Below are 25,554 nucleotides of genomic sequence, written 5' to 3' on the forward strand. Positions count from 1 at the left end.
ACAAAGCATTTCTTTTGTATTACCCAGTAAATCAACTGGTATTATTTTACCACTAAAATATTCAGTCTCTCAGGCACTTTTACTCTGGTCTCCAGCCATCAGTCAAACTGCTGAGGCGTGAGAGAGAGGAAGAGGAAGGGAGAGAGAATAAGGAAGAGTGAGACAGAGAGAGAGAGAGAGAGAGAGAGAGAGAAAGAGAGAGACTCCATTGCCTCTGTAACATGTGTCTACAGCAATCTTGTTAAAGAATGCAACAGATCTGTGGCGGGCTCCGTAACAGTATTTGTCAGCAGGAGTTAATAATTTATTAGTAGCACTGGTGGGGGTGGGGGGTGGGGGGTGCGCGCTCAGGCAGCTAAAGAGTGCAGGGAACCCAGCTGCCCCCAACCCCCCAACCTCTGACAAGCCCAATATAATACAACCTCGTATTATTGAAAGGGAGCCCTCCAATAATTCTCAGAAAAATATCTGAGAGCAACCGTACAGAGTTCTATTCCTCATAGACTCTGAGGAGGTGGAACAGTGCTAATGTGTGGCGTGGGCGCCATGATTAAGTACAGATCAAACGTGGAAAACAAATAAGGAGGAGCAGGCAGAAAGGTTCAGTTGTGAATTCGTATCACATTCTGTGATTAAAGAACTCTTTCTGCAGGCTTTCTATTCCTGAAAAGTTGCTATGTGAAAATGGAAGCTATCGTTCTCACGATAATACAAATCATTTTTTTTTTTATCGTGTTTAAAAAAGAAATCTGCCTAATGATGATGTCACTGGTGGACGGGTTTCTTCCCACAGCGCTCCTATGAGACACAGACTGAGTAGAAAAGAATTGTGCTAATTTACCAATTATATGAAGATTAGTTGAAAAGTGGTGAAGTGGTCCTTTAAGTGATTAACTATATGTTGTATTTTAGTGCGTCAGTAGACGTTCATACAGTAATATTGTAATCGTATCAATAATTGAATCCGTTTTACCGGAAAAATAAGCCCAATATGTGCCTGCTTTGTCGTGCAGTGAACAACTGGCCGCTCATGCAACCCTGACAAGCCATCCTCCCCTCATGCTTGGTTGCACAATAACAATGGACAACTAACGGGCAAAAAAAGAATAAAACGAATCAATACGCGTGAACGGAAATGCTCGCTTTCGTAAAACCTGAGCCCCATGAGTGACTTTTGAGACCTCCAGGCCGTGAAGGAGAGAGGGGGTTCGCAAAAGAGAAGTCATCTATAAATAGCTGACAATATTGCTCACATTTACAGGATTAAGAGTACGTAGTTGAGCGGGAGCTCATGTGGGCCGGAATGCTTTGACTCATGAATTGTTCCCAACGATAATGTTTCATCATCACGCAACAGCCCTCTGTTTAATTGGTGAGTGTTATAAGAGCGTTGTGTGCCGCACGTCTTAAAGGTCTCATGACTGCGGGGCTATGTGTCTGTGGCTATCCCGTTTCCCCCCGCTGCCTTCCTTCCATCGCTGCAAGCTCTGACTTCCAGCCTACCATCTCTGCTCTTACGCTCTGTTGACCTTTTATAGACAATGGTGATAAGTAACTCCACACCACCACCAGTTACTGGCATACAGCATGAAGTCCTTTCTTACAACACATAATGCTGACAAAACTGTTGTCACTATTCTGCACTGTACAGGTCTGTTGCGAATCGATGTTACTCGGACAAGGCAGAACACAGAAATATAAAAAATAATAAAGAGTAATTGATAATTGATTTCAATTTTGAGTTCAAGGAGAGGATATAATATGAATCATAGCTAAATATTGTGTAATTTTTAAAAAATTGAAAAATTCAATTGTATTTATTGTGTGTGTGTGTGTGTGTGTGTGTGTGTGTGTGTGTGTGTGTGTGTGTGTGTGTGTGTGTGTGTGTGTGTGTGTGTGTGTGTGTGTGTGTGTTTGTGCGCGTGCGTGTGTATGTGCGTGCGACACGTGCGTGCCTGCCTGCCTGCCTGAGAGAGACAGAGAGAGAGAGAGAAAGAGAGAGAGAGAAAAGGTGCATGAGTATGTGCGCAAGAGTGTGTTGGCATATGTTTGTACATGTGCCTGCGTGTGCGTATCTGCAAAAGAGACACCAAGACGGAGACACACAGCGACAGAGCGAGAGAAAGAGAGAGAGAGAGAGAGAGAGAGAGAGGGAGGGAGAGAGAGAGAGAGAGAGAGAGAGAGAGAGAGGGAGACAGAGGGAGTATGTTTCCCTTCAGGGGTTCCTCCTGTTCCAACAGGTGCAGTCGTAGGGTTCCACTGGGTTCCTCACCTGCCATAATGAGATATATTACTACCTGACGGCTCCCAGCTGGAGAAGCATTGACACTGTATCCACCGTTTAGCACAATTAAATTATCACCCTCCATTGTGACAGAGCCATGCTGTGCCTCCTGGATGGATAATCAACTCGAGGGGCTACATATCTCACACTACCCTCCTGTTCGCACTCACAGGCATGCATGCATGCATGCACACACTCTCAATTTGATCCTTCAATGTTCACGCTATTAATATACAGTAATATACTGTAAAAACAGACAAAGCAAATTAGATTGTGAAGGGGGGGGGGGGGTCCTTCCTGCTATATCAATATCAGGGATTCGACAAATTAAATCTCTTAAACCTCAGTCAACAAAGTAATTATACATAATGATATTAAAATATGGTAAATGGCTGAGGAAATACAGATACCCTAACAAGGTAGCGCACTGTACAGTGACTGGAGTTGTCCAAATGAATTTACTTAAATTGTTCCTCCATAAATGTTGACCTTACCCCAGCAAAAGAAAGTCAACTCAATTATGGTGCCACTTCATCCCCACTTCACACTCTCTCCTGATGCCTTTTTATATTAGAAGCTGCCACGGCGACCACAGCTAAAACCCACACTCAAAGGAGACAGCCACCCAGAGCAAATTAAGCAAGCCGCCTGAAGTGTGCACTTTACATATTGAGCAGAGCATTGATAATTACTTTGCGGGGTAAATTATTTGCAATAATATTCTGCTGCTAGAGGAATCGCCTCGCATCTCGCTTAAAACACTTGTGTGACTGCATTCGTTTTGACAGCGTGGCTGGTGTCCTTGCCCCCCATGCACGGCAGAGATCAGATGCAGGTGTGAGAATGCTTATAAGGGTCCCTGTCTGTCTGTCTACTGAGGATGGGTTGATGAACACACATCGAATCTCTCGTTACCTCCTCCTCCTCTCTCCCCTCGTGCCCTCCTCCCGATCCCTGGGACGCAAGCTCAGAGCTGGACGGAGTAACACCCTCTCAGATCCAACGGCTCCACAGCAGCTCACACAAATCACTCATTCTCATGAACGTAGAGTTGACAGTTCAATGGTTTAGTGCTGTCCGCTTGTTTCAGCCGTGCCGTGCGTCACTCTGTAATGGCAGCTAGGTGACCCCAAGATGCGGCGGACCTTCAGTCAGAACTTAGAAGCCAAGCATTCAGAGAAAGTGTGAACCACAAGACAGAAACTGCACATCCAAGTCCTCAACACCCTGTTTATCCAACCAGCCAACCAACTGCCTCAGGAAAAAAAAGATAGAAAGACAAGAAAAGCTACTTGTTTTTGCCTAGTTACTACTCCTCTCTTTGCTTTCCAATATGTCTCTCTCTCTGTCTCTCTTGCAGCCTTCTGGGGAGTGCAGTTCCCAAAGTAACTTCTGTCGCTACTGCTGCAGTTAAGCAAACTTCGCAGGCAGTCAAGCCATCAACCAACACAGCCTATTTGCTGAGCAACAGTGGAGCTTTGTGGCTCACCTCATAGTTGACAGTAAGTTATGAGTCCTTTGTGAGTGCAAGGGAAGGAAAACAGAGATCGGAATTTGGCAGGAACATAATAATACAGAATTCTCCTGTCTGTGGAACCTGAATTTTTCATGGAAACAATCAAGCATTGTTGGAAGGAAAGAAAAGCAACGGTGACAGATGAAATATAGATGGGGCCCCCCTTTTCTTTCTGAAAATGGTTAACAAAAGAACTATTCAGGCCAGGTCTGTTGTCATTTATAACGATAACTTCTTGTGTGTAATTGAGAGTTTACAGAAAAGGGCCACAATTCAACAAATCAATGCTGCGATGCGTTGGAGCTTGTAGACCTGCCATTTTCAGTGCAAGACACCAGCATGCAACTAAGTATAAATCAGGCTAACATCTCTTGCCGTTGCGAGTAAAGCGAGCTATGGGACAGTCTGGAGGTGCCAAATACAAGTGGGGGAGTGCATCACCGAGTTTCCAGAGAGATGCACAATGGATGTATAGGGAACGGTCTAAAAAGGAAAGAAATGGGGGATTAAAAACCCACTTACAAACTGAGCCAAATAATCAAGAACAATGGCTAATTATGGAGTAATTTTGCAGGCAACAGAAAAGGGCAGGGATGCTGGAGACAGTGAATGGGTTATGAGAGGGGGGTGGTTATTGTACTGCATGGCAGGATAACTATGGCCCACAGTTTTTGGCCTGGCCATCATGAGGTCATCATTGGCAGCCTCAGTGCCCAGAAGAACTGGGGTTGGTACAACTGCCGTTTGGACATCTGGAATGTCGACACACAGTGGCCCGCTTTCTCTGCCACTATCCTACTTCCTTTCTTTCTTTCTTTCTTTCCCCTCCCCTAAAGTAGAAGGCTTCGCCAGTTACTGGTCACCCAAATTGGAAAATTTGTGATGTCTAATGAAAAGAAAAGCTGGTTTGTTCTCTCTTCCATTCTCATCTCATAAATGGATTTATGCAGTGCGTGTGTGTGTGTGTGTGTGTGTGTGTGTGTGTGTGTGTGTGGGGGGGGGGGGGGGGGGGGGGGGGTGATGAGGAAATTACCTTCAACACTCTTTTGATTAAGCAGCCCTATTCTAGGGGCAGCGCAGACAACAGCTCATTACCTTCATTTTAGTCCCACCTCCTGTTCATTTACTTTTTTTCCCCTTGTACTTTCTTTTCCTCTCTCTGTATTAATTATAATAATTCATTGAGCAAACTCACAAGGGGCACACATGTACCCCCCTCTTTGTCTTTGGGCTCTTGTCTCTTCCTTTTGCCCGACTGTGAGAAGAAAGAGAGCGCAGGACGAGGGAGGGGAAAAGCGTGGCCACGTTTCATGTGACACGTCAATCGGAAAATCAAAACAGGGGTAGTTCATTTGCTCCACCCCGATGAGGCCATCTAGCAGAGGCATGATGAATAGGGGTCAGGCAGGCCACACCTCAAAGATTTATGATTAAGCCTTATTATGTTGGGGAACTGACATTGATTGCTGATTTAAACCACTGAAACCAATTCATTTGCCCCGTGTTGAATAGAAAGCATGGTCAACAGTGTGTATCGCGGTGACAGGTTGGACAGCGAGAGGAGAAAACCAAAGTGAAGAATTAAATGAATGGCTGGCACCCAGCTCTGTTTGGCGGTGGTTAAAAGTTAGCATCGGGTGATTGACAGCTGATACAAAAAAAGAGAGAGGCCAGGATAAAAAATGAGACCTAAGGAGCAGAACCAGAAACTCCTGCCATTGATCTGAGTAATTGCCCAAAAATTTTGGTTCACAGAAGACATGTACAAGCTGCTGTTTTAGCAGCGCTAAGATGGTTTCATTCACGGCCCGGCGCTGAGAAAACCCCCACTGTAAATGAATGTGAAACATAGTCCTAATAAAATCAGGGAGCTGACAGACATGGTTGAACAGAAAAATGTGCTGTATTTCCACTCCGGGAGAGCGGGCACTGTAGTGGATTAGATGCTGACTGAAACAGAAAATGCCTCGGCAGGCTGTTGCTAACCATGTGTCTGACCGCTCGTACTATGCTCCAACTGCATTTCGTCCTGAGCCATGCTTAGCAAGACACAGCGGTACGTCTGTCAAAATACAAGTTTTGCCAGAAGTGATATACCTAACACCATCTATTACCCGAGCAGGACTTGTGTTGTGCGTTCCGAGCAGATGTGATGTATGGGGGAGTGTGTTATTCCCAGCAGCACGTCATTCGTCATCTACAGTTGTCAAGATCAACTCTTGTTTACAAACACCTTTTCCTCTGTGTTAGCTCCTCTATGGGTTGTTGTTGTTTTTTTCTCTTTTCCTGGCAGACGCAGAGACACATGCATCATGACAGGGTTTCAGAATGAAATCATTAACTAAATTGCTTTCTTTAAAAAACCACGAGAGTGCGGCAGAGTTTGTGTGTCTGTGTTTGGCCGACGGCCACAGGGCCTCGGGTTCCCAAGCAGCCTCTGCCCCGGCTCTGTTGTGGTTCCCCTGCCACCACACTCATTATGCTCAGCCTCGGCCCAGCACGGCGTGCAGGGCTGCGGCTACGCTCGCCTCACTCACTAGGCCAGTAGGAAATAATCTGGTAATCTCAAACTACTCCTCCATTTCAACTGGGGGCCCTCCGCGCACACAAAGAGACCCTTTGTCCTCCCTAAAACATTTGTGACCACCCTTTAGATCTCAATCACTGAATCAATCAAAAACACATTAAACAAATATGGTTTTATATCTGATGTTACAAAGCCTAAAGGGGGATTTATTAAAACACTGACTTGACATTCAACACGTTTATACTGCTGTGGTATCAAACAACAGTTCCTGCTGTGATTTTGACCAAAAACAAAGGGAAAAAAGGTAACACATTACATATATTCTCTTTTCTTTTTTTATTCATGATGAGTGTCAGGTTGTTGGTGGGGAGGGTCTATTTAATTACAAATTATCAAAACAAAATATTTGAAATATTACGGGAGAACAAAATAAGCATTCATGTGGTACTAACGCATACTGTACGCACGCACGCACGCACGCACGCGCGCGCACACACACACACACACACACACACACACACACACACACACACACACACACACACACACACACACACACACACACACACACACACACACACACACACACACACACACACACACACACACACACACACACACACACACACACACACACACAATTTGTAACAAAGAAAAGCTGAAAATGGTTGTCTATGTAGCTGCCTCTAAATAGAGTGAAATAAACAAAGCAAACAGAACAAGGCAAATAGCCAGTGAAGGCCAGACAAATATTTGATAAGAGCAGAGGGATTGTAGCTGAACTCTATGGAGGGGGAGGTCGGTAGACCACTACCTCCCACTGCCTGGACCAACTAGCCTGACCCACCCCCTCGGCCTCAGTCTATCTGCTCTCTCTCTCTCTTCTGGGTTGAAGGTAACAGATGTGTCTTTCACAGCCTGTGTAGTGTGTAACCAATCTGCAAACAATAGCCGGGACTTGACAAAGGTCGCCGCACTTGCAAAACGATGTTTACATTTAAAAAACCTCAAAAACTCAGAGGTGACTCATATCCATGTCTCGGAACATTATTTTACATTATAGGTGACTACAACTGGGAGAAGTGACCATGGTGCACAAGTGAGTGTTGTGGGCTACTACAATGCTATTTGACCTTATAAGCCCATTACTCAAGTTTAAATCACCTCCTTGACCTCCTGTTAAGCTAACAGTTGGTGTAAACATGTACAATCCTATTAACGTAATAATATACATAAGAGCTGGGCTCAGTACCCACACAGGCTACAGCCATGTGCTGCAGCCCTCCATGAGTCTTAATTACACCACGCAGCCATGACAGACAGACATTCAGCACCAGTCATGTAATCCAATACCTAGCATTGTGTCTACATGCGACAGAGAGCCACAAAAAGCACAGTATGCAGGTATGTAAATCAGAATGTTCATATTTACTAGTGATAGATTGAACATTACACTTTTGTCTACAATAACATGCCAAAATGTTTACTACATACTGTAGGGAAGTCTGTGTGTGTACCTGTATGGGCTGTACATGTCTGTCTGTCTGATAGTCTGTGAAAACACCTGAGGTTCCATGGTCATTGGAGACCATTAAACCTGCAGAGAAGTGTAGGCTATATTAGCCTACATTTTATTATTATTATTTTCTTTTTCACAGATACATTGAATAAGCAGAGGTAAGTAAGCTGATTCCAAATGCAGTTACTGTATGTGTAATAGAGTGGGTGGCATAGACCAGTGGTTCTCAAACTTTTTCAAGGACACCCAAATTAATATGTATTTGGACATGGATCCCCATCTAAATATTATGTGCCAGAGACGATAAGAAGTAGTTAAAGATGGAGTGCCACAATTTTTTTGTGTCTATGAGGTGACAGTACTTCATTAGACACCCTCGGGTCGTTTTTATGTGCAATGGTGTATTAACTTTGTATTTAGGGTTTCTTCCTGAAGGCTGAACCCTTGACAGTCACACGGGCCAATGAAATAAACAGTAATATAGTGACATCACACTATCAGCCCCTCCCCAAACCCCTCCCCCTTTATCATACAACTACAGGCTTCAGTTCAGGTGGATCACCACCCATCACCACCCACCAGGCAAACCAGGCATACTTAATGAACTGGTGGGCGTGTCCACATAAAAGCATGATTTTAACAAATACTGTACACTTTTTGGAAAACTTATATTATAATAATACCTGATCATGTTTTTGGGTGGGAAAAGATCGTGGCACTCCATCTTTAAACTGATTTGATACCATATTAAGTGATTTAGCTAGGGACCCCCTGGAACTTCCTGAAAGACCCCTGGGAGTGCCCAGAACCACTGGTACATAGTTTGTACAGACTATAAAGTCTTCTCTGGTGTCAGCAGGATAGCAGTCCAGGACCGGCGGGCTAGCATATCAGCTATAAATGGCAGCTATACATCACTACGGCACATGCTAAAAATACAGGACAGATCGTTCTTTTCCCTCAATTCTCAATTGTGTGTCAAATTAAACAACCTGTTATTATTCCCAACTCGTCAAATATGTCCGCTTGGTCAAGTGTCCCAAGTGTCCCTGGCCAACACTGTGAATGCCCCTATAGCATCCTGTTTAGACGTGTACGATAATCCAAGTTTCTACTGAAATCCGACGGGGTCGATCATTTACTGTCAAAGACATCACAAGTTTGCTCGATCGCTGCATTAGCTGTTGGCACACTGGGTCGGCAAACCATTCATATCGTATCAAGTGGAGGAAGATGGATCCGACAATACTGCCTGTTCATGTTGAGCTGTATCCGCAGCATCAAGCACCACAGCCTGCCTGTCACTCATACAGTGTTACCCTGCCATTATGACGAAGGTATAGCGACTATTGTGGGCGTCCGGCTCCCCCTCCCATCCAGCCGCCTTCAGGAGGGAGCTTACAAACGTATAAGAACTATACAGACCTGTCTTTGTTGCTCTAGAGTTGGATGAAGCATAAATGAGAGTTATAGGACTGTTTACCTAACCCTAACCCCTCTTCATCTCAGATTAAAACAAAACATATTTGGCATTGGCTACCCTTTTTGGCTAAGACTAAACCAAGCCAGCGGCATGTTAGCATTAATCTCTCTTGTCAAGTATTGGAGCGAAAATAATGTTTTCTGTCAGGTAGAAACACACAGGGCTAATACCACCGTTAACTCTCATTCTACTCAAGCATTCGCAGCGATTCTAGTCTGTTGAACAAGCCTTGAGGCCTGTCACCATGTCAGTCTTGGAGACATAGGCTGTCACACAGGCGTTATCACTGTATGTACTGTACATATGTACAAAACACAAGCCTGTCAGTCTGTTACACAACTGTCCTGTTGAAACAATATAAGTGCCATCGCTGCTGCACGGGTCCTATCACTTACACTTAAGAGAGTACATGTCTTATATTATTATCTGATGCTAAGTGATGTCTCTCACCTGCACAAAAGATGAATTCTATATCAGCTGTTATCTATATATCTGCAGCTAATCTTTCAACTTCCAACAGGTTGAATTTTTGGCCATGGACATATGTATATTGACATTGTGCATTTTTGTAATATGACTTTGTTATCCTTGTTTGTTAAATAAATAAATATCGCGAATAAAAGCAACCTGTAGGAATGAGGCATTACTAAATTATTAATAGTTAATAATAGTTAATGGTTAATAGTTAATCGCAGAGGCATTTTCTGATTGTTTAACAGGCGGTAGTGGCTCAGGGGTAGAGTGGCCGGTAGAGAGGCTTCTGGCCGGATGGGAACAGCAACGTTTCCAGTTCGATTCCGGGCTCCCCCAGAGGTAGTGTCAAAGTATCCTTTAGTAACTCTGGTGCCTTGCATGGTTTCTCTGCCATCTGTGTATGAATGTGTGTGTGTGAATGGGTAAATGTAATGCAAAATCTATGCAAAGCGCGTTGGATAAAAGCGCTATATAAATGCACCATTTTTATTTGTCACACTCTTGGTGTGTAAGTTGAAGTTGACCCTTAGCTGGTTTGAAAAAGCCTCTTAAAAGCGCCACAAAAAAACCCCATTTAAAATGATTTCCCTCGCAGTGGGTGTTGCCTGTGAAGTGCTGCACTGTACTTTGAGGACTGAATCACTGTACGGGATGTGTGACTAGTAGGGTAGCAACATGTTATAATACAAGGTAATTACAAGTACCTCATAAGCATGGGAAGCAAGGAAGGCCATCTCTGTGCTAGAGTTTGAACGGAAGTTGCCATCTCCCTACCAAGTGAAATTCTGACGGTTAATTCAACTCTGAACAGTGTACAAATGAAAGCAAATTGACCCATACAATTCAGTTCCTTTTGTAGATGCTCAGAATACAAAATGGTAGCAAATGGACTGGGTCCATTTGTTACCATTTGTACATACTCAGGGACAGGGTTAAATTAACACTGAGGATTTTACTGTGTACACACATTGGACTAATCCAAGATCAACATTTGGATTAGTTAGTTACTCACAGGGAGAGAGAAGAGAGAAAGATAGACAGAGAGAGAGAGAGAGAGAGAGAGAGAGAGAGAGAGAGAGAGAGAGAGAGAGAGAGAGAGAGAGAGAGAGGGAGGGAGGGAGAGAGAGACATTTTAATTGAGTCCCAGCTCTAGCAGTGTGTCTGTTATCCCTCACTAATAGCATACATTGGCCCTCTCTCATTATCAGAGTGGGTCTTTATCAGGGACCCTTGTTTGAAGCAGTTAAGAGTTAACACATTATGAACTACACACCAAGAGTAAGCAGTGATCTGCATATTCAATAACTTCAGTAATTATATGTGCAATTCATCAAATGGGATGTGATTGCAGGAGGAAGAGTGGAATAGAGGGGAGCACGGAGGTCTGATTCCTGGAGGACACAAGTCTAATCATAAAACTAACATGATCATTGTAATCTAAATTGAAAGGCTTAATAGCTCTCAATGTGTTGGACATGGATTTTAAGTGAAAGAGAGAAGAGACAGATTTAGATGTACTTATATATGTGTGCCTGCCTGCCTGCATGCGTGCGTGCGTGCGTGCACTGAAACAATTAGCACCTCCAGATGTGCAGTGATGGCTTAAATACAAAACCATTGCCTTACCAATAACCGTCAATAAGAAATTACCGAACACGCTGAAATAAAAAATGCATTGTACCATATACTAAGACTCTTTTGACAAGAGTTGCTAGCCCAAAATGACATGTTAAAAAAAACAACAACAAAAAACAACCAGACCCCCAGGAATGCGCACAGGGGGGTCTGGCCCTGTTCCAGCGAGCCTTCCCACATCGGAAACGGTTGAGAAAGGACAGAGTCACCGTGTTGCAGCTTTCTGTGCTCGGCCACATGGACACGTACACAATACACATAAATAGCCTACATAGGGACACACATAGCTGTGTAATGGAGCAGAGACACCGCTCAATTTTTTAAAATCTCAATCTACTTCAGATGTCCATTAGTGCCATTTCCCTCTATTCTATCTATTCTAAGTATAAGTATAAATAGTCTATAATTTACAGTAGCCATGCATATACTGTATATTATATAATAAAATCATATAAACCTTCAAATCAGCTAAAAACAGTAGGAAGTTAGTGTACATTTTTGCAGTGTTTTCAAACAGCTACAACACTTCTCGTGTTGTAGCTGTCGTGTAGAACACAATTCAAGGAGCGATCTGTGAGGGAGGGAGACACTCTCTGCGATCCCTTTCAACCACACGATTCATATTCAGCCCTCAATAACAGTTAATTAGTAATGCCAAATTCATTAACCCGTACTGCTGTTCCGCTGGCCTCGGCTATAAATTAGCTTAATGTGGGCAGACGTATTGCAGCTGTAATACGGGACATAAAACGCAAAGAGAAACACATACTGTGCCATCGTAGATCATGGATCATTATAACTCCGCAATGCTGCAGAGGGGAGAGAACACTCACTTTAAGAATTTTAGCAACTCAACCGTAAGCCTGTCAAACTATTTCTGCTCATAAACTTGTTTTTCCTGTTCATGCAAAGGATTTTATGGTAATGCCTTAAGCTAATTTATCACACCGCATTATTATTTTCACCACCGCTTCCACTTTCAAAACGGTAGAGGAATAATATAGTTTTTATAAATCGTAAAGGAACAAAGAAAAAAGGTACAACCTTTCTTTATTTGTACAAAATACAATCCAGAAATCAAGTTATCATACTGATTGATCATACTGATCCTACAGGACAACCAATATACAACTGTTTTAAACTGCGCAAGAGCACATGGTACAATTTAGGGTACACAGTTCATTTTTCCATTTGTAACTATGAAAGTATACAAAGGTAACCAAATGGAGCCTCATGGCTCCAATTCGTTACGTACACGTTCAGAGTTAAATTAACACTGAAGATTGAACTGTGTATGCTTCTATCTAGACTCGATCAACCAAGAAGGTTTACCAGCTGAGAATGTCAGAAGCAAATAAGAGGATGTGGGATCTTCTCCTGGACCAGTAAAAGATCTGCCAGAGAGACAGAAGCTAAACAACTTCTGACAGCTGCTTCTAATTGGACATGTTATGTTCAGCTGGCATAAATCTCATTTTGTGTTTATACAGTCAGCTAGGAAACAAGCAGGTTTTGGCCATGAGGCATGTTTCGCTATTACAACTAAGTGATGTTCCACCGTCTGATGCGTCTCACGCCCAGTCGTTTCTCTCTGCCCTTTCCTCCAGCACTTCTAAAATGGCCGAACTGCAGGTTTTTGTGTCTCTCAGGCAGACAAATGGAGGCGCACGCACGCACGCACGCACGCACGCACGCACGCACACACACACACACACACACACACACACACACACACACACACACACACACACACACACACACACACACACACACACACACACACACACACACACACACACACACACACACACACACACAGGCACATGCATGCATGTGCGCGCACACACACAAAACACTATTGTAAAAACCTTGGATGACCTTCACTGTCCTTGGATTACATGTTGACCTTTCCAGTCCTCTATCCCCCAGTGGTCTTGCTTAACAACTCCCACCAAAGAGCCTATTAGGCCTGGATCCCACTTTGTTGTTAAAAAGGGTTTGTCCTTTAAGAACACTCTTTCTATTTCTTCAGGCTTAGGTGGTGGAGGAACACAAGTTCATTGTTCGCTCACTGATGGAAGTTGGAGTTACTAGGGTAACAGCTCTAATCCCTCTTTTTTACCACCTTTTTCTTATCATTGGCCTATGGTGGTACCTTTTAAGTCAGTGGCACAGTGCTCACTCGCTTTTAATTAACTATGATTCTATTTGCCTGGAGACAACACAATGAGCTAATCGAAATTTTCGAAATAATGACGTACTGCCAGCAACAATTCCTTTCTCCTGAGGCCTGATCCAAGAATAACAATAATGAAACCATTATTGAGGGACACACTTTAAAATGCTGCCCTGCCACCAAAACAGAGGGCATAATTGTTCTGGTGTTTTCCATACAATCAACAACCCATTGTTGGTGACTTGAGAACTAAGGGAGCAAAGAATGGTTGCCATAATGATTGGTCTGTGCTGTCATGAAGACCCTGGTTCTGTACAAAACAGTCCACTAAAGAAGGGGCTCGATAGACTACTGATTTGTTTGAAAGGGCCGTGGATGAAGACAACTGTCTGGCTTTTTATAAAAATGTCCTTTCTCCTTTTTTGTCTCTCTTGCCGCTCAAATAGGCCCCGAGCCACATTAGAGAAGAACCATTCATATAGTGAAAGGCTGGGAAACTGGGAGTCACACAGACACATGCAAAGGGGCCAGGGAGAGAGGGAGAGAATAGCCATTTCAATAACATTCTATTCCATCCTAATCTCAACTAACTCTAGTTGAACTACAAATCATCTCAAGGGTAAGATATTCATCCACATTAACTTAGGCATCCCTAGTCTGGGCATGCCATCATAATAGGTGAACATTCAGTGAAAAGTGGCATCCAATCGGCAAAAATGCAGATCTACAACCTCACCTCGTATTGTGTTGCCATTCATTGTGAGCTTCAACATCCGCCTTTTTAGTTTGTAGATCATCTTTTTTCAACAAAGGTAGAGGGGAAAGGGTGGGTGGGTGGGGGGTGATAAGTGCAGACCCCTAGTAGGGAATCTTGGCCAACAATAGTCTATAGGGTTTAAGTGGTTTAAAAACAACTTGTTTTCTAACTACCCATCACAAGACAATCAAGTGCCCCCAAAACAATCATGTCATTGTGAGCACTGGCGCTTTTCCATATTTGAAAAAAATAAAAATAAAATCAATATAGTTTACCATCATGTATGTCGACTGAGGTTTATCCAACATGTCAAGATGACGCACGTGATTAGATATCTGCTGTATGACGCTAACTGCATTACCAATGCAATACCATTTAAGGATTAAAATATTACATACAATATTACAGGCTGGTATATATTATTTTGTATACAGAATAATGAAATGAAATGTCCTGGGTGTGAGCTCGTAAAGGTTGTCCAAACATGGCACTGCACCTATTAACCACGCTCCATTGTGAAGAGGGGCAGAGCAGGAGGGGAGAAGGAATGCTAAGTGGGCCTCTTAGCCTAGTCAACCTTCAGTGGGTTTCATTTATCTTCATCTTGTTAGACTAAATTAATTAACAATCTCAGTGTTATACACTTTCTCCTTTCATTACATCAAATAATGGCAGAGATGTAGTAGGAGGGTCTGCCCATTGGGATTAGACAGAGACTGCTGGAGACATCTCTCTCTCTCTCTCTCTCTCTCTCTCTCTCTCTCTCTCTCAATGTCTCAGCTCTATCACAAACAAAGAAGCTAAGCTGTTAAAATTCTTCAGTGAAAGAAAAATGTATCTGAATTTAAGACAGATCTTGTCTTTAACAAAGAGCAGAAAATGTGTTTTAGGTTGGCTCACATCTTCCACTGAAATACAGCGTGCATCCTATTGTGGATCTCTGTGAACTCTTTCGCTTTGTTGCAGACATACCTCTACTTTGGTATAGTTATTTTCAAAAAAGACTGTATGAAAACTATCAGCTACATTATACATGAGTTCATCTGTTAAGCTCATGTATTTTTTTTTTACAATGACTTCAAATCCAGCCGTGTGTCAGCTTTTTCTTATTCCAAAACTGAGAGTACTTTTGCAACTAGTTGCAATATGTGTGACTCAAAACCAGCCTTGTGACTCATTAGAATAATCAAGACTGTCAGGTGTGTTCCTAAGATATATGACGAGAGAAAACTCTTTATTCAAATATCTGCTAATGGGAGCAGCAGTGCTGGAAATCTGTGACACACTATTGTACAACTCAGAAGCAGATCCTTTGATTGAAAAGACATCATATCCCCTCTAAGAGCAACACAAAAATATGTATGTATTAATTCAATCATGAGTGTGGGCTGCCGTACTGACAGAGCACCCTTTCACCTAACCATGTGCAACCTGCCATCCCTATTTGGGTATGTCATAACAGGTGAACAAAACAAACAAAATCCCCCAAAATGTGTCTAAAAATGTCACGCAATTATACATGTTCGGAATACACTGCATCACGATGCATTGTAAGCTTATTGATCTAAGTTTTTGATATTATGAGCGTGACAGGCTTAAGTGGTTATGAGGAAATAAAATACAGATCCCCCCCACCCCCCAATTTACATTGGAGCACAAGAAAATCCTTTCAGAGGGTGTTGCTTTCTGTATTTCTTAAAACCATTAGTTATCAACAGGTGGTTATAGTCAAATGCAGTCTCCTAGATCAGTGGTTCTCAAACTCCAAGGACCCCAAATAAAAATGTATTCTGTCTCAGTCTCTATTCTTTCTATAGGATTGGTGCCTGTAATATCCTGTAGGATCAGTATGATCAATCAGTATGATAACTTGATTTATACTGGATTGTATTTTGTACAATTATTCCCTACCTATCCTAATTGGCATCTTAATTACCATAGGGAACCGCCCCACCAATCCCTAAGGCACTGGGAATTGACTTTTCTACCTGTGTTTTACCCAGGTGGGTGTGGTTTTGCATGACTCCATGGCCTTGCCTGCAGTCACACCTGTGTGTGATTGCAGCACACAGAAATCACAGGACCGAAATAAAGTTGAGATACCTAAACTAAAGTGTATTTAAATATGGTGGAACACCAGACTCCAAACATTAAAAATCAATAGTATTATGGAGGTACTGTACTTCTAAAGGACTCCAAACATTAAAAATCAATAGTATTATGGAGGTACTGTACTTCTAAAGGACTCCAAACATTAAAAATCAATAGTATTATGGAGGTACTTCTAAAGTGAACAGCAAATTAAATTCATTTTATTATTTATCTCACATTAGAAATCAATGTAAATTTGCTGAAATGAGCATATTATGCATAATGTCATGTTCAGAAGTAGTGGATAGTAACTGCTTGGTATGTAATGGTGAGGAGATAGGGGTGTTGAGGGTGATATGGTGGTGCAAGGGGTGGGAGGCGAGGGGGAAATGGAGGTGGTGGCTGTCGGTATATAGGGGTGAGGGTGTATCAGGTGGGGGTGTATGGGGGGGAGTGGGGCGATGATGGTTGGTGGGGTGGGTGTTATGGGGTGGGTATGGTGCTTGGCTTCAACTCAATTTTCAGGCCAGTTGAAAACTCTAAAGCAGGGGTTCCCAACATGTTCATGTGAAGGACCCCTAAATGGACATGCATTCTGCAGACCCCCATCTGAAAATACTTTCTGCTAGGGAAATGTTTTGAAGATTTATCAAATTGTTTTAAAAATAGCCTATCTACAAACTCAAAATGGCAGAAATGGGACGCGCTGTAGCTATTTTCATTGTATAAAATTTGATTAAAGTGGTAACATTTTTCCATATTTTGCTGTGGACTGCCTGGAACTTCCTCAAGGACACCTTGAGGTCCCCAGACCACACAGCATCTTGCAGAGGGCGCTGTTTTCCTTTTTGTTTTCAGATTGCACTTAAGAACAAAAAAGGCAACCTAAGAGTGCTCACCAGTGTGCGTAGATTCTGTTCTTACCTACGAACAAATTACAGCTAAGAAAACATTGAGGGATCACAAAACCTTCTTAAAAACTTCCCAAGTGGGTCTAAGAACAAATTTCCTCTTAAGAACGGTTGGTGCATGAGTCCCGTCGTGACAAGGGTATAGTAATGTCATTAAATCATACTTTCTTTTTTTTAAATACCCCCCCCCCCCCCCAACAGCTCAGGGGGCGGGGGGGGGGGGGGTGCTAATTTAATCAAATAAGTGACCTTTTGAAAAAAAAAAAAAATCAAAGAGGATTCATTAGGTTTAGTAAAGTTTGGCTGACAGCAGCCTTGAAAGGCAGATGCTGCTGCTGTGGCTTCTAATGAGCCAGGACTAATTAGGGAACGAGACTGCAGCCCAGAGAAGGTGGATCACTAGGAGAGAAGCCATTGGTAAATATGCTCTTATTTACTTCCTCTGTGGGTAATGACAGCACAAATTCTTAATTAGAATCACAGGAAGCATAAAGACAGGAAAAAAAGGGAAATCTCCATGGTACGTTGAATACAAACACTCAGAACAACAGGAAACGACAGAGGATCACAAGACTGGTACGTCACCCCCTCCACACACACACACACGCACGCGCACGCGCACATGCACGCACGCGCACACGCACACACACACACACACACACACACACACACACACACACACACACACACACACACACACACACACACACTGACACACACACACACACACACACACACACACACACAGGCCCACACCCCCTCGCCCTTAACCCCCACTGGTCCAGACTGGATTTGATGTGAAGCCTAAAGCCTGAGCTTAGTTGTGCGTGGGAGTTGTGCACCGGAAACAACAGATCTGCAAGCTCACAACAGTCCCGACGAGTACCAATGCATTGCAGCGGGTCACGTTGTGAGCTTGTAGATGAGTAGATCTGCTGTTTTTGGTCCGCAACATGGCGTGCAAGCCAAGTATAAATCAGGCATAATTTGGGCTTTGTCGTGTGCCGGTGTCACGCGTTGTCAAGCAGCTATTTTCGGCAAGTGACGCTGTCACACGACAACGTACGTATGAATTAGGGTGGGGTCAAGGGAGGGCAGAGTGGTCAGACAAGAAGCATGCAGCTTAAAGAGAGACACACACAAGGTCTGATGTCAGATCAGACTACGGGGGAGAAGGGGAGGGGTTACATCTGTCTATGAGGTTGAACTGTGCGTGCGCTCAGTCTGACTGTAGGGTAACTAACAGTGTGTGATACAGGAACACAATCACAATGTACAGAAACATAAGGTAGAATACCCAGCAGAAATAGTCGCAGAATATACAGACACACACGCACGCACACATGCACGCACACACGCACAAAGAAGTGTATAAAGCTACTCCAGTAGTAAGAGGGTTTAGCCCTCTGCTATCCCGCATCCCCCCCCCCACCCCCTGCCTGTGATCCTATATGACAACAACGGAAAATGAAACTAACCTCAGTAAAAAGCTGCTACGAAGAAAGCCCTCCATGTCAGCGTGTGGGGTTCTGCGGCAGGAGAAATACATAGACAACCATTTTAACTGTGACAGAGGCAATAAGCAAGAAGAAGAACAACAAAAAGAAGAACAAGAAGAAAAAGTGAGGGCAAGAAAGTAGAAAAGCAACAAAGAAGAATAAAGAACACAGAGCATAATAATAAAGCATGTCTTTAATTAAATCAGCACGGCAGATAGGAACGCATCCTTTTTTTATGAACTGACATCATTAATTATACCTCTTTCCGTGGAGGAGGATGGATTTGCATACAACGTTTTGGTTTTGCATCGAGGGCCCTGATGATATGTTTGTGACAAATGATCTCTCCCTACCGGTCTCCGTACAGTCTCTTTCCTACGGTTGCGTTCACAGATATATATCTTACGAATGTAACCACAGATCTCAGAGCAGCTGCAATACCATTGGAGTGGCCCAAGGTGGTCCAGCTGCAGCCCATGTGTGATGAGGGAGCAGTGGCTTCTGGGAGCCTGGCCACAGGGGGACCCGAACGGGGACACACAGCGCCAATGTGGCAGGAGGATGTGGTCATGATGTCACCACTCACAGGGGTCGTTCAGAAGCCTCACCCACAAAATAGTGGCGGCACATGGCTAAAAATTATATGCAACAGGTTTCCATTAGTCTGTGTTATTGGGCTTCAGAATATACACGTTTATTGTTTTAAGATTGGCTGGAGATTGATTTGGGATTCCCATGTGCTTCATTTTAAGTGCTAAAAACATGGAAAGAATCGCAGAAAACAAATTGTATTCAGTGGTTGCAATAGCACAGAACTTCTCGGGTATCAAAACTAACTCACAACAGAGATTCCGCCTCTGGAAGGAAAAACTAAATGACAGCAATATGGCCTTATTTCGTAATGTTATTCAATTATTTATATCCCATGTAGTCACTATTGCTGCAGCCCTGCCCTGTGTTTTTCATCGCTGACATTAAGGCCTGTGTCATTCAAGATACAAAAGCCATACAGTAAATGCAGTGTGAATTAAAATAAATCCTGCAGAAAAGTGCAAATTTCTTCCATGCAAAACATTATGATTAACGCGCGGCGACAACAACAGCAAATGACATCTCCGTTCTAGTGGCATGGGTGTAATTTTGGCATTTTCTGCCCCTGCTCTCCTGGCTTATGAGACAAAGCCTTCTGAGAGAATGGAAAGAGTGAGGCGGACTCAAGGACACTGTGCCTTTCAGACTGGCCAGCACTTAGCGAGGCGATGGGCCCATGGGACCCAGAGGGCTCAACCCAGACTTTTCTCACAATAAGGTGTCTGGGGATGGTTGGGGCGGGGTGGAAGGGGTGAGGGCTAGTAGCCAGGGGTGCTACTGCTCTGCTCTCTCTCTCCTGCACTCAGCTGGGCCCGCAGCACATAATACCATCACCACTGCACAGCACACCATGCCGGTGACAACGTGAGAAAACAACCGTCAAACAGTGCAGAGCAGATCAAGCGTGTCTCCTCACTTCTCTCGAGTGTAAAAAGCACACACACACACACACACACACACACACACACACACACACACACACACACACACACACACACACACACACACACACACACACACACACACACACACACACACACACACACACACACACACACACACACACACACACACACACACACACACAAATCTGGACAGGCCGCTAGATGGACAGAGGTTTTCTTTATCACTTCAGCTTATAAATGTCGATATGCTTTACTGGCACCAGAATATTCTGTTCTAGCAGGCTTAAGTAAATGGTTTGAAACAAGGACATAGAAGTTTTAAATAGTTTCAACCAAATTATAGTTTCTATTTCTATTTCTATTATATTTAAGTTGAGTTGATTCAATAATTATTTCTTTGTCTCACGTGTCTCACGTGTCTGTCTGTCTGTCTGTGCTCTCTCTCTCTCTCTCTCTCTCTCTCTCTCTCTCTCTCTTTCTGCTTGTGTTTCCTCAGCTGGACCTGCTGTCTACAATCCCTTTGTGGTCATGGAGACAACTGAAGTTAGCCTATGGAAGCAAAGGTGCGGTTTGGAGACCAAACTCAGGAAAAAGTGACTGAGCCACATTGTATTTGCTCCTCTCCAAAGATCTAAAAAAAAAAAACTCAAGCATGGGGTTTTAAATTAAGACCAGGCCACAATTCAAGGGCAGACTTTTTCTGGTGAAGGAGAACCCGGGAGAATAGACATCGACGTTATAAAAGACCAAGCTGGCCTGGACCAGCCCGAGCGGAGCGGCACGGCAGCCCTTTCGAAGAACGAGCCCTTGCCAATAGCTGCCTCTGCCTAACCAAGTCTCCCACCATCTGCAACAAATGTGCTCTATTAAAGCAGTACCATATGGACAACAAGCTAGCTATTAACACGGCTTCAGCACATCCCCTTAACCTAGCCCAGATTTCGAACTTCCAGTCAAATTGACTGCTGATTTAATGCACCGCCAGCAGCCATGTGGGTCTTGGCACGAGACGGCGGTCTCAGTCTTCAGTTATTAACAGCATGGTGTGAAGCGCACAGCGAGACTCAGAGGTTACCTACACACACTGTATCTCCCTCTCTCTTTAATAACTGGCAACATCAGGGGTTACTGAAACAAAGTCGCTATCAGTGCACACCACTCAGTCAAGCCCAGATACCAGAGACCCGACCCTGATCCATTCCCAACCTCTCAAAGACAGATAAACTGAGGCTCCAAACGTCCCATTGTCCCATTGTACAGAGTGGAAACAGGCTCATGCAGCAGGTCTGCCCATGGCGCTACTTCAGCAGCAGTCGCTCGGTGGTTTGTGTCTCACTTCTTCCACTGTGATGGAGAGTGCAATTGCTCCCTCTGCATGGAGCCAAGATGGCAGTGATTAACCCTGCAGGGTGTGGGGGGGAGACTTTAATCCCTGCGGGTCGGGCGGCCATGTTGACGCCTCTCCCCTCACTGAGTCATGGGAGGACCCCACCCTCGCCTCACAAAGCCCTGTTCTCTTCTCCTCGGCCATGACGCCACAGACATGAGTATGAGTCCTCTGTTGTATATGACCCAGCAACAACACAGCACGCATATACACATAAGCTCGCACACAAAGTCCCTGTAATTTTTGTAAATACTTGTGCGTGTGCACGAGCACACACGCACGTGCGCGCTCATGCACACACACACACACACACACACACACACACACACACACACACACACACACACACACACACACACACACACACTTCAATTATACAGTTTATGCTTTATGGTTTTAACCCAGCTCCAAAGTTCAGGAAAGTTAGTTTGTTTATGTTTTATTTTCTCCTCCTGTCTCAACCCCTTAGATACTATGTTGATAATTACAGTGGAAACACATTTTCTGTAGGCCTACAGTACGCTTGACTCACACAGACTAAGCCTTCCCTCATGTGTTATTCATAACTTCTCTTAGCCATAATCATTAGCTGGTATTGTTCTTTATAATCTGTTTAAATTGTCTTCGTCTTAGCGCCGCACACACACCAACAATGGGAAAACACAGAGCTAAAGTGACTCACTGAGTGACTGACTGGGGTCCACCAAGGGTCCTTCATGGGGTTCCAGGGGTGATAGTTAGGAACAAAATGGATGCTTACTGGTCTGTAACTCTGACTGAGTGTGTAAAAATTGAACCAAATGGACCAGTAAGGGTTAAATTAGTTAAAGTTTAGTTTGTTTTTCTGGTCACTGAATGTGAAGATGTCCTTGTTGTCATGCAGCAATTCAACTCAAGGTATATCATTTCCTTGTCATGTGGTTCCTGGTTCCTGGTTAATATGCTGAATTACCTTGTGGGTGTATTCAGTGTTTGCAAGACCCACATGTCATTCGCAGTCAGCTGACCAATTGGGCGGGGTATTTAAGTTCCCCTAGAATGCATGCTCTTCCTGCCTTCCTTCTGCATGTGGTTCCTGGTTTTTATGTTATGTTTGCTCCCACCACCACCCCAGCACCACCGGTGGGCCCTGCTATTTACGTTCCCCATGGGGGTTGTTATTGTATATCTATCTCCCTGCTCAATGTTTAATGATGGTATTGTGCCGAGCAGGGAGAAAAATGTAGCAGAGCCGAACGCCAATATTATATGCACACTTGTATTCTCATTCTATAATAAATATTGGTTAAATCTATTCGTGAGTTATCTGACTGAACTGAATTTATGTGATTGGTTAGCCGATTTGCTCGTCTACACATATGACGTAAATTTTCCTTTCATTGTCAATGGCATTTAATGTTTGTTTTGCCACAAATGTACATCATATTTCAGGCACATATGACGTAAATTCTCCTTTCATTGTCAACGGCAAATGTGAGACGCGACGGGACAAAAAGCTGTATATAGAACAAGCTGTATATAGAAACAAATTAGCTGGGGAAAGCAAAAGTATTCATTCCAACTACAGAATGAAGATGCAAACAGGCAGGTGAACCACTAACTCACCATTGGAGTGTACTACTGACCACAGTGGCCATTAAAAATAATTAATAAATATATCTGTATTAATTAATACGTGTGCATACGATTGGTTTTTGAAAGCATTATTCTCTCCAAAACGGGGTTAGCAGTGTTCCTCTGAGATTCAAGTGATGTGCTAAAGACTGGCTGATGACAGTCTAATTAAATCAACCTTTCAGTGTGAAGAGGCACCGTTAATATAAAAATAAAAAAACCTGTCCAAGCAATCACACTGTCCCGACAGACACACGCAGTCACATGCAGTCACATGAAATATGCTGATAGCATGGTCCAGCATGTGTGTACAAGCCCCCCCCCCCCACACACACGCACACACATTACACAGACGCACCTTGTTACGCCTTAACTAATAGCAATAGTGTCCCATCCACCCCCCTAGCCCCACTAAACACATGTGCACGTACAGACACACACACACACACGCACACGCACACGCACACGCACACACACACACACACACACACACACACACACGCACACACACACACACACACACACACACACACACACACACACACACACACACACACACAGCACACATCTTTAAGTCAGAGCTGCCAGATGAGTAGTGAATTAATTTGTGTGAGCCACTCTAACATTAGGAAGGTGTGTTGAAAGGTGTCTGCTCATGTTTCAAATTAAACGCGCTGCTGGTCAGCATTAGCACCTCGCCACCCGTCGGCAACCGACACTTAGGGGGCTGGGGGGGGGGGGGGGGGATCCCATCCGCCGTTCACACTGGAATAATTAGAACGTGTCAGGAAGAATTAATTTCCTCATTTTTCAAAAGGATACACAGAAATTACCATGTTATTATATGACAGGGTCCCTGGGAGGATTGGATTAAATTTGATTTCTTGCGCAGCCCACACAACAAATTAAAGTCATAAATAAGATGGTAAGAAGCGGGTCTCAGAGCATATGTTTATGGCAATGAGTGAAGCCAGGGGACCAGAAACAACTATCTTCATTTCATTTTATTTAAATCAGGCCGACACCGTGTGTCTGAATGACAGTTGTTGCTAATGGGTCCAGATTAGATGCTCCTTGATATTAGCACAGAGATCCTGCCACTTAATGGGGGATGCAACAAAATGTATAGAGGCTACAGGATGGGGTCTTCCTCCACCTAAATTTAACCCAAGAGTGTACAAATGGAACATGCAACAAATTGGTCCATTTGTAAAATCTCTGGGTTAAACAAAATGGACTTCTTTAGGACGATATGGGGAAGAATCCCTGAAGACAATCTAGGGATGAATACCAATCCCTAAGCTTCGATCCATGGTGAGATCAATTATAAAGGTTCCAGACTGTAGATGCTGATTTCTCAGAGAGATCAGCAATGCAGTGCTGAGCAATGAGTGCACAAACCTGACCACATGCACTGGACTCTTAATACGTCTTAAATAAGTTACAGTCTAATAATATTATACTCTATGTCAACCTCTGTTAATTTTGGCGTCAGCCGTCTCTGAGACTAAATTTACAGTACTGGTGACGGGTGTCATGTTTATAGCTAAATGACGCTTTCTGCCATGAGGAGAAACTGGGATTTGCAAGCAAACGTCCATGTGGAGAGAGGAAAAAATAAAAATCAGCTATGCATTTTATGTCATGTTCTGCATTGGGGGACATCAAATGACATCTATATCACAATGTGCCACAAAAATTCGATAAAAATGCCACTATGGGGGGGGGGGGGGGGGGGGAAGACAACTCTCAGAAAGGACATTATGGAAAGTCGGAGCATAAGTGACCAGGTATGGAATATCCCTCATCTACTCCTGATGAGACTTCCTAATTGCAATAGAATATTCAACAGACCCAGTCCAGCAACACCATATTGGTGACCCACGCAGTCTCTTCAAGGCTCCAATTAGACTTGTAAGCTTACTATTACAATTCGACACAGGCCTGCCAGGGAAGAGTTTTTCAACTCTTTAGAAATGGGCCATCATTAGAGTCTAGCACTCCCCTGGGCACCACAAACTTTAAATAATTTGCGAATCAATTAACTGGCTACTCTCAACGCAACAGGGATTTCACACTCAAGGGTCACGGTGCATTATCAGTTGGAGACGATTCATGGCGTTTTGGGAGAAAAGTTCATGGTTGAAATCATTAATTCATTTTACCGGACTTTTAGTTATGCATT

The 25,554-nt window shown here is 43.6% G+C and overlaps 1 protein-coding gene across 10 annotated transcripts in view; it reads right to left on the reverse strand.

Annotated features, from left to right (window-relative positions):
- Nucleotides 1-25,554, reverse strand: part of sox6 (SRY-box transcription factor 6) — a 174,884-nt gene that overhangs the window by 115,834 nt on the left and 33,496 nt on the right. For 8 of the 10 annotated variants that reach the window (XM_083759969.1, XM_083759976.1, XM_083759972.1 and 5 more), the window contains exon 4: nucleotides 18,852-18,902. The exons of 1 other annotated variant lie outside the window; for it this stretch is intronic. In XM_083759969.1, the coding sequence (XP_083616095.1) occupies nucleotides 18,852-18,886 (35 nt within the window). In that variant the 5' untranslated portion in view covers nucleotides 18,887-18,902. Of the gene's footprint in view, nucleotides 1-3,199; nucleotides 3,324-18,851; nucleotides 18,903-25,554 lie in introns of those variants that run through there. One more of the 10 variants, XM_083759974.1, reaches the window with a different exon arrangement.

Source organism: Protomyctophum parallelum (genome assembly GCF_964188405.1).
Source record: "Protomyctophum parallelum genome assembly, chromosome: 2".
Taxonomy (NCBI): domain Eukaryota; kingdom Metazoa; phylum Chordata; class Actinopteri; order Myctophiformes; family Myctophidae; genus Protomyctophum; species Protomyctophum parallelum.